Genomic DNA, 16905 nt, shown 5'->3' with positions numbered 1-16905 from the left:
AAGTCCATATCCATAGTAGGACAATCCACACACCTGTCAACCTCAACTTAATTTTGATGACCAATCTACACAGAGGGCAAAACTCTGGCAAGTCTGCTCTTTTACAAGCATCTCCACTTCCCCCCTCCCAATTGTATTAAGGGCCCCCCATTGTATCTGGATGCTGCCACACCAGTCTCAGCTGGCAGATCTCTTTTGCACACACGCTTCCTCATTACCATACCCCATGCTCAACAAGAGCTTCATTGTGAAGGGAAGGCAAATGAGGTCAGAGGTCACTAAACCCAAAATGGCTGCCCCCAAAGGCAAGCCAACAGATTGCAGCTAAGACAAAAGGGGACACTCTCTATGGATTCTGTGGACCATAAACCTCCTCCTCCTCCAGCCATGCCAGGTACTCTCATACAGGCAGTTATTGTTCTGCAGCTGGATGAGGGTCACACACATTAGGGAGGAGGGGGACGTCCTTGCCCATGCGAGATTCCAGGAATATATTACTTTGATAGACCCAAGCCTTTGCTAGCCCAAAGAACAGATGGCTGAAAGTTTCACAATGACCAAACTCAAAACCTACAGAAGCATCTGTGGTTCAGAATTCCTTAATGCAATCTTTCCTCCCTTCTTTCAGGGTTCCCTCTTTCCACCCGACCATCTGCCGCCGCATGACAGCCTTTTCTTCTCCCCCGGAATATATCATTAATTAAAACAATCAAATGCACAGATACCATGCTGCTATTTCGTGATGTCCAGGCACTTAGGCTTTAGACTCTGTGACACAAATCTAAAAATCATGCCCACTTGATGTAAAAACGCATCAGCGTCTCTTGGTTGCACTGCACTTTAGCGAAATATAACCCTTGCTGATTCTGAAAATTCTTCAGACATACGGTTATTTTGCATTTTGATACATTGAGTGAGCCATTCTTGATGCACGCTGACCTTGAGTCACATTTTCCTTTCAGCGGGGTTGTTAATCCCTAGCTAAATGAAGCCATTGTTTATGGCTGTCTCCAAAGAGAGAAAGAAAAAGCAAAGTTATCCCATTCCCCATCTCAGCAAAACCAGGAGTTCTTTAAGATCTTGTAGTCAAAAGGTCTATGCTTAGCTACAGGGTCGAAATGCCTACACTTAACTCGGATTATTTATTTTGTAATAAACCTGTTATGGAGTTATATTCCAGATGCCCCAAGCAATCACAATAATGTGAAATGTGTGCAGCTTTTTAGAATGATAAAAAGACAAAGTGCCTTTAAATGAAGCTCAGCTCCTATTGCACTAAAAAAAAAAATAGCCCTGGGCTTCTCTATTGATCTTTCATCCAAGTATTAACCAGGCTGATCTTGCTTAATTTCTGAATCTAGACAAAGATATCCAGCTGTCTTGTACTCCTATTTTACAATCATAGGACACCAATCTCCCACCCAACGTCTTAAATCAAATAAAAAATGTACACATTCAGCAAGATTAACAATTTAACAGTTGCATTTCACCAATATACTACACCAAATTATCTTTAAGCAAGATTATTTTTGGGGTGATTTTGCATGTTGTGCATACTCAGCTCCTTTGGTTAGCATATGAGCCTGCGGAAAATATTGTGCCAACTCATACAATAGATCAGTCCAACAACCAATTAAACATGTTGTGCAAATTCATTCAAACAGTCTAATTGCTATGCCAAATCTTATAATTAGAGATTGTATATTTAGGTTGCTGGCTCCTACAGCAAACAAGCAGAGGCATGGTTTTGTGCACTGAATCGTCTTGTGAGCTTTCCTGATGACTTCTGTCTGACCACTGCAGTGCTAGGACAGCTGGACTTTATGGTAATTCTAAAAGACCTTGATTATGTTTCAGCAGCTGACAGCTGAGAGAGAGAGAGAGAGAGAGAGAGAGAGAGAGAGAAAGAAAGAAAGAAAGAAAGAAAGAAAGAAAGAAAGAAAGAAAGAGGGAGAGAGAGTGAAGGAGAGAGATCGAGAGATCTGCAAACATTTAGGGGAAAAATTCCTAATGATAAGAACAGTTTGACAATGGACTCAATTATCCAAGAAGATGATGAGTGTGTTCAAATGGAAACCAGGCACACATCTGTTAAGGATGCTTTAATTTGGATCGCTACACTGAGCAAGGGTTTCTCAATGCCCTAATGGCCCTTTCCAACTCCACAATGGATGGATGTGGTTGTAAAAAGACCATTCCGTCATTTATTTCTTTTTCTTACTCTTCTATTTGTTAGATTTATTATTGGCTTGATGTATAGCCTACTTTCTTCCAGAAACTCAAATCATATAGTGCATTCTGTCCTCCAGTTTTTCCCCCAGAATAATCTTTTCAAGTAGGTTGGCTGAGAAAGAGTGTCTAGTCCTAAATCATATAGTAACCTTCCATTACTATGAGGAGACCATGGATCTCCGCAAACCTAGTTCAACATCTTCACTGGGACATCAGACTTACTTATGATTCAACTGCAGCAACTTAGTACTTGGCTGAAACAATATTTATGGAATATTCTTTTGGCTCAACTTTGTCTTTCCTAAAGTTGCAAGAGGACTATGCTCAGTGGTTACAACTGTGGCCTTTGTCCAAAGATAATCTTTCCCATAGCTATCAAAGAGATCGCTAACTGTCCATGGTCCATGTGCAGTTCCATCAGTTCACTCTTGGCAGCTAATAAAGTTCTCTTTGAACGCACTAAGAATTCTCTTAGTTTGCTTCTGGGCCCTCTGGATGTTCTTTGCAAAGTAAGACTGGAACTGCATTCCATTTTGAGGGAAAGGATAAGCACAAACAAGGCAAGAAGAAATTCACCATAAGTTTAAAAATCACTAGTCATTGTCCTGGGCCATAGCTCCATTCATACTTGCCACCATTTTGTGAGTGCTCATCCTCCTTGAATTTTGGAGGTGCCTAGGAGCAGAACAAGACTTAAGATGGCAATTCCGGTACTAGTGACTGACCAGGACCAGGTTAGTTTTTTTTTCCTAACTGTTGATTGCCTGTTGAAGCATTTACCAGTTTACCTTTTTTCTCATCAGCCGAAGGTGACAGTAGAGGATGAGATGGTTCAATGGTGTCATTGATGCAATGAATATGAATTTGAGCAAACTCTGGGAGACAATGAAGAGGCTGGCATGCTATGGTTCAAGGAGTTGTGAAGAGTCAGACATGACTTAGTGAATGAACACATTTTCCTTATCAAGTCTACCCAGTTTGAACAAGCAAGCGGGTCACATTATAGCCATAATTCACTTATGATTCTTCTGTCTATGATGGCAAAGAGATAGTAGAAGATAAAGCCATCACAGGGAATATTCCGAGGTGTTCTATGACTGAATACACTCCAAAATGAATCTTGGGTACCATTATGAGTCTCTGCATCACCTTTTTCAGAAGAATGACTGCATCACCTTTATCAGAAGAATTGTATATATGTGCTTGTACACAAACATGGGTTAAAATATATGTGAGAATGTCTATCTACTTAGAGAGAGAGAGAGAGCTGCTAAGATCAGTAATGTAACTTCCAATTCAAACAAATACTTCCTTGATCTCTCTTCATTAATGGGCATCACATTCCCATTGTACATGAGCCTCAAGCAGGAATGGAAGTACAGCCCAAGGGATCAATTCTCCCCATACCACTTAAGAGTGGATCTCTCTTCATTAAAGGGCATCACATTCCCATTGTACATGAGCCTCAAGCAGGAATGGAAGTACAGCCCAAGGGATCAATTCTCCCCATACCACTTAGAGTGGACAACATCCTTGAGCAATCTGCATTTGCACTGAAGGCTTGGTTTTTCCCTCCAGCCATTCTTCCAATGTCCCTGACAAATGCTGGGTCATCATGAAAAATTTATAAATACCTGACCTGGGGCATTAACAAAAAAACAGTCCAGAGAAGAGCTAAGACCTTTCTCATCTGCCCCAACCTTTAAACTATTTGCTTTAGAATCTTGGCAATCTTTCAGTAAGATCTTGATATTTGCTAAGTTGGATGATTCTCTGGCATTTTAATACTAGAAAGAAATTGGACAGCAACTAGATTCCATTTGTAATGTATTTTCTACATGAACAATTCTATTTTTAAACTTTTCACACTGAATGCGTTTGATTTTCAGGCATTTGGACTATTTCTACCCACTTGACCTGTAAAAAGAAGCAGCTGCGATTCAAGGACGAACGTCTTGACACTAAGAACATTCAATCAGTGGAATAGGTTATTGTAGGAAATGTTTTATTTCCTTCACTAGAGCTTTTAAACAGGCTAGAAAGCCATTTATCAGCAATAACGTAGTGAGTCCTGCAATATGCAGCAAGCTGTACTTGAGGAACTCTTAGGTCACCTGCAAGTCTACGGCTATGTATCAAAGCAAACCTCCCACATTTGCAAAGTCCTAACACAATATTATTTTCTCAAGAGTATAACTGTGCCTCTCTTATGAAGTGGATCAGGATCCACGCAGACCTATGCCATCGTCGCCTGTGGGTTTTAAGATGCAACATAATTATGTTGTTTTAGTTCAACTTAAGTTTCTCTACATTTGTATTTTCTACTTCGTTCTTAATTCCTTTTTTTAAAAAAGTTTTTTTTCAATGTGCTTTTCCAGGGTGCCTATAAAGCCAGAAACTATAATGAGCTGCAGTATGAAGAGATGGACTTTAGGAACCAAAACTTTTGCCCCATTATCCACAGCACTTTTTCTCAACTTCAGAAACTTTGAATTTATGCATGCTGGCTAGTGAATTCTGGGAGCTGAAGTATCTTAAAATGTCATAATTCTTGGAAGAAACATTAAAACGCTTTCCACACATGCACACAGAAGGATTTTCAATCTCAGATCCAGACTCCCTTCTCCCCATCCACTTGGCTTGCTTTTAAATCCTTACCTCATCACAGTCATTGTTGGAGAGGCGGGAGGAGAGGGCATCCTTGTTCAAAGGTTCAATCACTGTCACCTCTGCAAATTCTTCCACGGATTGCTGGAACTCTGGTAAGGATCGCCTCCCATAGCGCTTTCCATCCTTGATGTATTTGGGCTGGGCTTCAGGTGAAGAATCTAGAGATGAGATGGCATCCATGATGTTAAGAACAGAATAGACTTGGCTGTAGCCTGTCTGCAACAGCAAATAGTGTTTCTCAATCTTGCCCCCTTGAAGATGTGAGGACTTCAACTCCCAGAATTCTGAGAGTTGAAGTTCATATGTCTTCAAGAGGTCAAGGTTGAGAAACGCTGGGTTAGATTTGTTCTAACCTAGGCTTCCCAAGAGCATGAAGCAAATTCCTGGTCCCAACAAAAACCCCTTTTATTAATTTACTGTGAATTCTGCTCATTCACTTCCAGAAAAGTCTTTCAAGGGAGGATTTATTTACAGTCACAGACCTTATCTGGATTGGAGAGATATCTGCCAAGCTGATATCTGCAAAACTTGGAAAGGAGAGTAGGAGAGTCACGAGCCAATTAAGCAAACTAATTGTCTCCTGCAAATTCCACTCCCCTTTCGCTTCTCTTTTATTTCCTCTGGGAGGGGCGATTCATCGTTCACCTGTGGCCTTAATCCCAAGTCAACCCGTTCTTTAGATGTTCCCTTCGTCTGGCAAGTGCGCATGTGCACACTGGGAACAGGCTCCTGCAGTTCATCTGCCTCACTGATGTCTGACTCTGAAGGCAGCTGATAACTGGCATATGGCTCTGGCGCCCTCTCTGCCTTCGACGCAGAGCCCTCATCAGAGCCACCCCCAGACTCCAGGACTGGCCCATGTTCCTCCCCAACCTCCTCACTCCTCACAGCTCTGCTGGCTGCTGGCTGGCCACAAGAAGATTGCCAGAAACTGCTCTGAATTGCCAATCAACTTGATGGAGTTGATTAAGAGCCAAGGTGGCGCAGTGGTTAAATGCAGCACTGCAGGCTACTGCTAGATCAGCAGGTCAGCGGTTCAAATCTCACCGGCTCAGGGTTGACTCAGCCTTCCATCCTTCCGAGGTGGGTAAAATGAAGACCCAGATTGTTGGGGGCAATATGCTGACTCTCTGTAAACCGCTTAGAGAGGCCTGAAAGGCCTATGAAGCGGTATATAAGTCTACTGCTATTGCTATTGCTATTGCTATGGCCCTATAAAATTTATTTATTGAATATAAATAGATAAATGCATGTCTTTTGTTCACCTGGCAGCTTACAATTGGGTTGAACTGCAACACCTCTCATCCATAGTCAGAATAGCCATTGGGAAAATACCACACTAGAGAAAGTTATTCCAAGGTAGCGATTTTGGTCCTATTTTCAAAAGGGTGTTCACAAGATTTAGCTTTCTACTGCATGGTTGTAGTTCCCGTATTGATTTTTTCGGCACCCACCCTGCGGATATCATTGTTTTATAGTGGAATGCCCTCCTACAGAATTACAAGTGGGGCAGAGCCTTGGCATGGTAAGTCGAATCTCTTCAAATGAAGAAGGATGATTTCTCCCTCTACTGTGCCATATTTTTTTTATTTGAGGGAACATATCATACAGAAGAGCACTGAAAAAGGGTTCCACCACAAAACCGCGTTCGACTAAAGCGCGCTCGACGAAACCGCGTACCTGACGTCATCACAGTGCGATGAAAAAAGCACACTGTGAACGCTAAAGCTAAAATTAACCCCTAAACCTAAACCTAACCCCCCTAAACCTAACCCTAAACCTAACCCTAACCCTAAACCTAACCCTAAACCTAACCCTTAACCTAACGCTAACCCTTACCCTAACCCTTAACCTAACCCTAACCCTAACCCTTAACCTAACCCTAACCCTTAACCTAACCCTAACCCTAACCCTTACCTTAACTTGAATCGGCTTGCTTTCAAAGCGCTTTTTAAAGCGCCCTTTTTTCTCCGCGGTCGCTGATGAAGTCAGCAACGTGGTTTAATCAGGAGCGCTTTAGTGGACCGCGGTTTTGTCGTGCCATGCTGAAAAAGAATATTGCTTTTGCTGCTGTAGTAAATCTCGCACAAAATTTAACTTCTGGAAAATCACAATCCCAGACATGTCTAATGAGTGCTTCATCACCTACACTATCAAATAAGCAGTAAAAATGCTAATGCAAATATTTATTCTCTTCTGGCCCTTCTTTTTTATGCATTCTTGCCACTAACTCATGAACTGTCACTTCTTCACAACAGCTGCATTGTAGGGGACTTTCTGAGGGAATCTTCCTTCCTCACAGCTTTACTTTATTGGATGTCTCCTTCTGTCATCTGCCAGTCAAAATGTATCACCTCCTCTCTCTTCAAAAGGGTCAGATGGTGAGTGTAGGGGAAACTCATTGATTCTAGGCATTTAAGTCTCTCATAATGAGAGATACCAGGAAATCATTTCACAATACACCGGTTTACAGTGTGAAATATATGTTCTGTAAAGATACTATTTTAGTGCTTATAGCTCATTCTGTGTTGCAAAAGGACCTGTCGATATTACAGAACAGCTGCTCTGAAATTCAAAATTGAAAAAAAAGGGATCTTGGGGGAAAAAGACATGGAAGAAAGGGAAAGAAGTAAAATAAACAAGAGTGAATGCAGAGCAATTTCAGGAAGATAATTTTTGCCGGGTTTGAAAAAAGTCAGTAGATAATCCCTCAACAACAAAAAAGAGAGGTGGAAGCTGCTTGGAAAAGAATGAACACAATCAGGCTAAAGAGTGTCATAGAATTGAACTGAACTATGAATTAGTACTATGTGAATACTGATTAAATATATGAGTGACTGTTATGAAAGAAATACACTGAAATAGCTTGGTTGTACACAATGGCTGAATGAATGAAGATCAAATCATCAAACAGGTATATGAAAGAAAAGTAATTGATCGAGGAAGGACAATTGAAAATTCAAGACTGAAAATTGTTGATGAGATTCTGATAAAGAAAATGAGAAGTTGAAAGAACAAAGTGATGTATGAATATGGGGAAAGCAAGCATGATTGGCAAGAATACTTAGGAATAGTATGGTAAATTATATAATGAATGCCATTGCTGTAAAATAGGTATAGTGGATTTCCTTTCCTTTTTTCTTATTTCATAAATTTAATTTCTTTGGCTTACTATTGTTTACCCCTTTTCTGTATTTCACATATCATTGCTGATTCTGAAGGAAGGATTATATATCTCAAGCAAAAGACAGAGGTACATGGTGTTACATTACGCTACACTACATTATACATTATAATAATAGACTAGATCTACGTACATATACATCTGAGTGAGATAAAAGGCAGTATTATACTCTCTTTGTCCATGTAGCAACCACATCTTTCATCAGTGCTGCTGATGGGACAGCATATTTATGTACTGTATGTGTATGCAACTCCCCTCCCTTTATTGATAACTCAAGGCAAAAGACACCTAATACTCCTCCCCTAAACAACAACATTGTGAGGGAAGCTGGGCTGAGGGAGATTGACTGGCCTAAAGTCATCCAGTTGGCTTTTGTGCCTAAGGTATGACTTGTTCTGACCTGTTCTGCTCTTGCTTCCCAAGAGCATGAAGCAAATTCCTTGTCCCAACAAAAACCCCTTTTATTAATTTACTGTGAATTCTGCCCATTCACTTCCAGAAAAGTCTTTCAAGGGAGGATTTACAGTCACAGACCTTATCTGGCTTGGAGAGCTGACAGGCCAATATCTGCAAAACTTCTGCAAACTCCACTCCCCTTTTGCTCCTCTTTATTTTCTCTGGGTGGGGCCATTCATTGTCCATCTGTGGCCTTAGTCCCAAGTCAACCCCTGTTCTTTAGCTGTTCCCTTGTCTGGCAACTCTGCACATTCACACACTGGGAACAGGCTCCAGCTGTTTGTCTGCCTCAATGATGTCTGACTCTGAAGGCAGCTGATAACTGGCATATGGCTCTGGCCTCATCTCTGCCTCCGACACAGAGCCCTCATCAGAGCCTTCCCCAGACTCCAGGACTGGCTCATGTTCCTCCCCAACTCCTCACTGTCTGAACCTGCTGCCACTGTCTGAACCTGGCTGCTGGCGGGCCACAACATGACTAGAACTCAGTACCTCAAGGTTACTAGGCTGGTGCCTTAACCACTAGAGAAAACCAACTCTCACTTCTTGCAAGTATGATACATCATTACTACTTTCATGAATCTGCTGCCTGAGGCAAGTCCCCCTCTTTATCAAATGGTGGGACTCATTTTAACCAACAGTTTCATCCGACATCAGACATTAAGATCTTATCCAGGAACCCCGGAAAGCTTCTGTCTTTTTGGCATTAAGCAAATACATTTTTATTTACTCAATCCTTTAATCTCCATCTGCTCTAAACCTTTTAGTCTTATTTTTAGCATTTAATTGAGATTTGCATAAATTCTAAATGGCACTGACAGCTCCGACCCATAAAAAAGGGGAGATAGTAAAGTTTTATTAAACATGACAACGCAAAGGGAAAACTGACGATGGTGTTAAGATGGCTGCAGTTTCAATTCCAGCGGTTGTATAAAATATCAAAATGTATGAGCTACTTCACCAAAAGAATGTATTTTAAAGTACACTGAATACACATCCATATTACACGTATACCAGTGATTTTATGCCATGTACTGTGGTTGTACTGATGATTAAGATGTGATTCAAAATTAGATGACGTTTCATTTTTAGAGAATCCCAAAGAAGGCTGTCGGGATTTAAAGCTAAGTAACAAGAAGCATGTTCAAGCACACTGAGGAACATACGAGGGGCTCATATCCAACCTCTTCATGTCATCTTGAATACCCTTTCTATATAGAGTCTGCTCAAGACCTTGTTAGTGGAAATGTATTCTTTAGCTTAGCTATGCAATGAATTATAAAATACACAGGAACAGAAATCCTTTGATAACTCTCTTCTCATTTCCCCTGGATTTCTACCCCATCCATACATATTGCAAACCCTGGGGAATGCAAGCGGGCGCTTGTGTTTGAAGAAGGCAATTTTAACAAGGTTTCCTGCAGCTGGGAGCCTGGGCATAAAAGCCATAGGAATGAAACACAGAGATAGGAAAAATCAGAAACGAGTCGAGCTGATTAATAAAGACCCAGAAGAACAAAAGCAAACCTTACCATTACCATTAAAGCTGGGCTGCTGGCAACTGCTTCCCTACCACTATCATCTCTGGCATGTTAGCAATGGCAAGTTCTCTCTGTGTCCCATTCCTTTTTTCCCCACCTTGCTTTAGAGAGAAACTTATTAGTATGGTAGAAGGGATTCAATAGATATGTAAGAGCACTACAGAATTAGATCTGCTTCAAAGCTTTCTAGGTTTTATTCAGTGAATATACAGTACACAAAAACTTACAAATGATGCCAACATGCCCTTAATAATTATCACACTTGGACACATTATCTAGATTAATGCTTCAAATTAAGTAAGATTTTTTAAAGCTACAAGTTGTTCAAAAAGTCATCAAGATCTCGTTCGGAATTACCGCTAAGCCACTGAACCAATATGTGGCTTCATACAAAGTTTGAAATCAGTCACAACATAAACCACATCAATAGACAGGTATCTTCCACATAATTCGTAAACTGCACAAAGTCACCTGGGTGGCAAACCCAATTTAATAATACAAATAATAATTATTTTTATAAATAAAATAATAAAAATAATATGTGTGACTGGTTTCAGTCTTTGGATGATGCTACAATATTGGTTCGATGGAATAGGTGAGCCCCACCTATTATGGCTCAGCTGGCATTTAAACCAAATTCTACACGGACGAGAGTTTCCTTGCTTTTGAGTTGGGTGGCCATATAGATGTCATTAATAAATACACTGATGCAGAGGTTCTCCAAGAAACTCTGAATTAATGCCCAGAATATGAAAGCCCAATGAAGAACACACAATAGGCTGAAAAACTTTTATTCTGCACAGAAAAAAGGACACAAGGAGATCTCTCCCAAATTTGTGTGTCTCTCACCTTTTTGCCCACAATTTTTATAATGGACAAGAAGCATTGAGTTACACTCCCATGTTAGTATCCAATAAGGGGTTGTTTTTGCCCACTTAGCAAGTTACAGTACATTAATCAGCCATTTTACACGGGGCTTTGTCAAGCAATTCAAGCAAATCTTTCCCATACATTCTATATGAAAATAATTTCTCAAAGCACAATTTCCCTTTCCTATATCTAGGTTCCTTTTTCCTTCTGCATCTATCTTGCCCCATTATATAGTTGGAGTTGTGCGTCTGCAAGCAGGAACATAGACCATAAAATATCAGAGTTGGAAGGAGCTTGGAAATCTTTTTTTTTTAATAAATATTTTTTTATTTCCATTTTCATAACACACACTCACATGTATACTATACATAGCCCATATCATATAGTATTAAATAATAATTACATCAGTTCCTTTTGTCAACAATGCCCCAGAAAAATAGAAACCCATTATAGCTCTTCTGCTCTCCATACACCTCTTTCTTCTACCACCCTCCAACTTTCTATCTTCCCTCCATCATCCTTTCCTACTCTACTTCCCTTCCTTTCTAATGCTCCTCTCTCTACAATCCACTCCTCCTTATCCTTCTCATCTTCCACCCTTACCCTCTCTACTATCCTTCTCTTCCCATATTTCTTCTCCCTTCTGTTTTCCACTCCCTCCTCTTCTAGTCCAACTCTCTTCTCAAGTAGGAGAGCCTATACCAGAGGTGGTATTCAGCAGGTTCTGACCAGTTCTAGAGAACCAGTTGCGGAAAATTTGAGTAATTCCGAGAACTGGTAAATACTACCTCTGACTGCCCCCACCCCCATTTATTCTCTGTCTCCTGAGTCCCAGCTGATCGGGAGGAAATGGGGATTTGAAGTAACCTTCCCCTGGAGTGGGGAGGGAATGGAGATTTTACAGTATCTTTCCCCTGCCACGCCCACCACTCCATGCCATGCCCACCAAGCCACGCCTATATAACCGGTAGTAATTTTTTTTTTAATTCCACCACTGCCCTATACATTTCAGACAGTTGGCTGTCCAGTCTCTTCTTAAAAGCCTCCAGTGATGGGTTACCCACAACTTCTGAAGGCAAGCTGTTCCACTGGTTAATTGTTCTCACGGTCAGGAAATTTCTCCTTAGTTCTAGATTGCATCTCTTCTTGATTAGTTTCCATCTAATGTTTCTTGTCTTGCCTTCAAGTGCTTTGGATAATAGACTGACTCCCTCTTCTTTGTGACAATCCCTCAAATACTGGAATACTATCACGTCTCCCCTGGTCCTTCTTTTCACCCTCGCACATATGTGCTAGTCGTTCTGACTCTGGGGGGGCAGTGCTCATCTCCGTTTCAAAGCCGAAGAACCAGCACTGTCCGAAGACGTCTTCGTGGTCATGTGGCCGGCATGACTAATATACAATGACTAGTAAAATAGGAATATTTCTAATACTGGGCTTGGTTTTTTCCAACCTTCTCTTTTCTAGGCCTTGTGTATAATGAAAGTGTTTATTTTAACCTTACATATAACTAGGATTACAATATAATAAAATTAATTATTTGGAGTAAGTCCTTGGGTATCACAGAAGAGTACTAGATGTTTTGAAAAGGTAAGAAGGGATACTGAAAGAGTGAAAGGAAGGAGAGGATTATTTTTCTAGGCCTCTCTTTCCTCTGACCAAGACTGAGAGGGAGGTTGGCACAAACAGGTAAGCCAAACACCCTCCCCTCCTTGTGGCTTTTGTTAAATATAGATTTTCTGTCTTAAAACTGAAATGAGGGACCCCAAAGATCATTCAATGGACAGGGGGGAAACCCTCCTTGATGTCAGAAGCCTTGGGCTCCTGCCAGCATTGCAGCTGGAATCTAGCTGAGATCAGAGGCAATTGTGGTGTGGGGCGAGGTGGGGGGCTTGTGGGCTCAAGTGCATGAAATCAGATCTTAGTTGGGGAATTTTTTGTGGGCTTCCACCCAGCTGATTGACTACACCCCTCAAGCAGCCATTGCTGGAGGCTATGCTTTGTTATGTATCAGCATCGATGCCAAGGCTTTTCCATCAGGACAGCCCCCACCCTCCGATATAACTATCTCCACATACTCAGCTTTGCGGGGGTGGGGGGTGGAGGCCGAGCAGCTGTGGGGAAAAAAAAAAGCTCTTGATTTCTGAGCTAGCCAGGGTCTGGCCATGAAATATTTATGCCCATCCCGCCGAGGATGATGAGCTTCACATTGCTTTTATTTCTCTTTTATCTTTTAAAAAAATCCCTCAGACAGCCGTGCCAGAGATTATAAAACAGTCATACGTTTAAAAGGTATTTATTATTCATAGCTTTGATTGGTTTGCTTGCCAGATTTTTCCCAGAGTGGCTTTTCGGGGATAATGCAGCTTTTCCAAACCTGGCACTCAGCCGCGCGGTGAGCCCAGGAGGACCAGCATGGCTTTTTTTCTACACTGGCTGGGAATCCTACCAGCTGTATTGTCAACACACCTGGAAGAGAGGCAGGATGGGTAAGGCTTCCTAAAACCAACAGAGATTCTCCTGGAAGCTGCTGAAATGTTTACTCTCCGTAGGCAATTAACAGGACAAACGGAAGTAAGAAAATGCAGGGAATCCTGAACTTATGACCACTATTGAACCCAAAATTTATGTTGCTGAGCAAGACAGTGTTAAGTGAGGTTGGCCCCATTTTATGACCTTGCCACAGTTGTTAAGTGAATCACTGCAGTTGTAAGTTAGTACCACGGTTGTAAATGAATCTGGCTTTGACTTTGCTGATCAGAAGGTCAGTAAAGGTGATTGCATGACCCCGGGACCCTGCAACCATCATACATGCCTGCCTCACGTGATCATGATCACATGATCAAAACTCAGGTGCTTAGCAACTGGCATGTTTGTGTGTCCCAGAGTCATGCGATCACCTTTTGCAACCTTCTGACAACAAAGTCAATGGGGAAGCCAGATGCTACAATGGTGTAAATGTGAAAAATTGTCATGTACTTTTCGTTGTAACTTCGGAGAGTCACTAAATGAATGGTTCTAAAATGAGAACTACTTGTACTTAGCTGATCTTAAGCAGAACTTAATTTTATGGGGTCTGTCCATTGTACTCTGGGCTGGGCTGGAGATAGGCAAGGCAACTGTGTTCCTTCCACATTATTTTTTGACTACAGTTCTGCTTCTCCCCTAGCTTTTCATGTAAGAATCAAATTCCAATCCATCAGCACTCAAATTTGGCAGCGGTGGTTAACAGGTGTTAAACAAGGCATAGACATATTTGGGTAATATTGAAAAAACTGAGCAGGGTTGAATGTGCTCAGCATCTGGATGAAAAACCACGGCTTTAGGCTAAATTGGGAAGTTTAAAAACCATAGCTGAAGATAACAGTGGAACAATAATTTTCTATGATTGCTAACAATATTACATAGACTTGTCCATGAATCCCCTGGAGCTGTCCTTGACTCAAAGGAGATTTTATGTTACTAAATAGATATGTAGCTCAGAACAAGCAGACATTGTATTTCAGAAGAGCAGTTGTATGTGGTGACATATTATTAATGCTAGCGATTTTCAGATCTTGCTGTGCGGTGCAGCTCATGGTTGAACTATGGGTCCTTGGTGCTCTCTGAGCTTGGTTGTTTCTTACAGATGTTCATTACCAAGCTAGGTAACTCATCAGTGCTAGAAGGGAATGGAATTGCCCAACACTGACAGGGCACGCTCAGAAAGATTGCTGAGAAGAAAGTTGACAAGAATCTGATCAACTAATGGTCATCACTGAATTGATGCTAGATAAGGGCCAACAGAATTCAAGGGAGTGGGGATGAACCTGGACTCTTGTGGCAAGCAAGGACTCTAGATTGATGACACATTAACTCCACGCTCCAGCTCTGTCGCCCTTCTCTAAAATAATATAATCAGGTTTTTACCACCTTGCATGAGGAAACTAGGACGTTAACCAGGTTTTTGATTAATAACACCACATTTGCCGACTTCTAGTGCAATGTTATTTTTGCCTTTTTGCACATGTGTCATTCCTTTATGTGTGTATGCGCACATATGTGTATATGTTTGTTTATATTCAGTTTTCTTCTCACCGACCCTTTGGGTAAGTAGTTATCATAGATGGCTTGTACTGTCATTCTCCTCTGTTGTTCTTCTAATAATGTCCTAACTGGATCTCTTCAAAGAATCCAAACTAATAGCAATAGCACTTAGACTATATACCACTTATAGTGCTTTACAGCTTCTCTAAACTGTTTACAGAGTCAGCATATGCCTCCAACAATCTGGGTTCTCATTTTACCCACTTCGGAAGGATGAGTCAACCTTGAACCTGCTGAGATTGCAGTCAGCTGGCAATCAGCAGAAGTAGCCTGCAGTACTGCACTCCTAACCAAGGCACCATCGTGGCTCTTATAACTTTCATAAACATTTAGTTGTTTCACAATTCTCACAGAACCCATGGCTTAATTATAGTTTTTTCCTTACAATCAGCAGCATTACTTTGCTTTAGAAGAATTTCACAGCTGCAACTAATAGCATTGCGGCTTGGAAATACACTGTGCTCAGCCCAGCCTAGAAGCATGACTGCCATCACTGAAGCATTGGGGTGGGGAAAGAGCCAGCATGCTGGGGCGTGGGGGGGGGATATCTGGGAGTTGAAGTCCACACATCCTAAGATTGCTGAAGTTTGGAAGTTTATTGACATTTGTATGTCGCCCACCTCCCTAGGGACTCTGGGAGGCTTCCAGACAACCAAAGGAATATATATAAATTAAAATAGAAATACAATTATTTAAAATTCCACAAATATATACTACTTAAAGTGGGGTTTGGATGCTAATCAACAGCTCCAGGCCTGCCGGAACAGCCAGGTCTTAGTGGCTTTACGGAAGGCTGGAAGAGTAGTGAGGGTCCGGATCTCAACGGGGAGATCATTCCATAGGGCCGGGGCAGCAACAGAGAAGGCCCTCCCCCGGGGGGTTTTGGCCAGCCGACATTGACCGGCCGATGGTACCAGGAGGAGGCCAATCTGTGTGATCTTATCGGTCTTTGGGAAGTAATGGCAGGAGGCGGTCTCTCAGGTAGCCAGGTCCTAAACCATGTAGGGCTGAGATTGAGAAACCTTGCTCTGGAGATACCACAGCTCAGATAATGTGGTTTAGCTCTTGCTACACAGGAGGGGCACCACCTCTGCCCTCTTGCTGCCATATCAAAACAAAGGAAGGAAAGCACATAAAGTAAGCCTTGGGAATTCTTTCCAACTCTTTTCCAAGCCATAAGAGGCATTTATACTTTCCTGTGTAACTAAACAATGTGACTATTTGCACATGGATGTTTTTTTGCTCTTCCCTCACATTGTTGATTTATATCTGTATGCATGTACAGTGTATACAGGAAAGATTGCATATTGCTCCACCCTGGGATGTGTGAATGGGGAAGAGGAAGGGGGGGATCTCCCTCTCCCCTAGGGATGCATTGGGACATTTTCTTTCCTTGCATTTTTTCCCTCTTCAGCTTCTGGCCAGATTCAACACTTTTTTAAACTCGGTCTTTTTCTGCTTGGCCAATTCCGTTTGCTTCAAAGAGTTATTCCCTTTGATGGACTGGCCCAAGACCCTTTTCATAATTTCCTTCCAAGATTTTGTTGGGTTGGAAAGAATAACAAACACCCACACCTCTGAAGCAGTACACATGCAGCCATTACAAAAGGCACCGCTTTGTCTGTAGTCGAGTGATGATCGATGGAAAGTTTTCAAAGGGCAAGAAAAAACACAGCACCCCGCAAAGAACAATAAAAACAAGAACAAGCCTGAGTCAGACCATAGGCAATAAAAAAACTAGAACAAGATGACCATCAAGATCAGTAACCTCTTGCGAGGCTATTTGGTTTCATGTTGTAATAAATCTAATAGTAAGTAAACAACCAATTCAGAGAGCACAAAGGATTCCACAGTTCAGTCTTTAAG

At 41.5% G+C, this 16905-nt stretch overlaps 1 protein-coding gene across 3 annotated transcripts in view; it reads right to left on the bottom strand.

The window, feature by feature from the left end:
• The window catches only part of NIN (ninein), a 130038-nt gene that overhangs the window by 70136 nt on the left and 42997 nt on the right, over positions 1-16905 (bottom strand). For all 3 annotated transcript variants that reach the window (XM_032236754.1, XM_032236772.1, XM_032236763.1), the window contains exon 4: positions 4891-5060. In XM_032236754.1, the coding sequence (XP_032092645.1) occupies positions 4891-5060 (170 nt within the window). The remainder of the gene's footprint in view (positions 1-4890; positions 5061-16905) is intronic.

The sequence above is a fragment of the Thamnophis elegans genome, chromosome 1 (genome assembly GCF_009769535.1).
Source record: "Thamnophis elegans isolate rThaEle1 chromosome 1, rThaEle1.pri, whole genome shotgun sequence".
NCBI lineage: Eukaryota > Metazoa > Chordata > Lepidosauria > Squamata > Colubridae > Thamnophis > Thamnophis elegans.
Note: the sequence above shows the minus strand (reverse complement) of the source record. Positions and strands in the feature narration are given on the sequence as shown.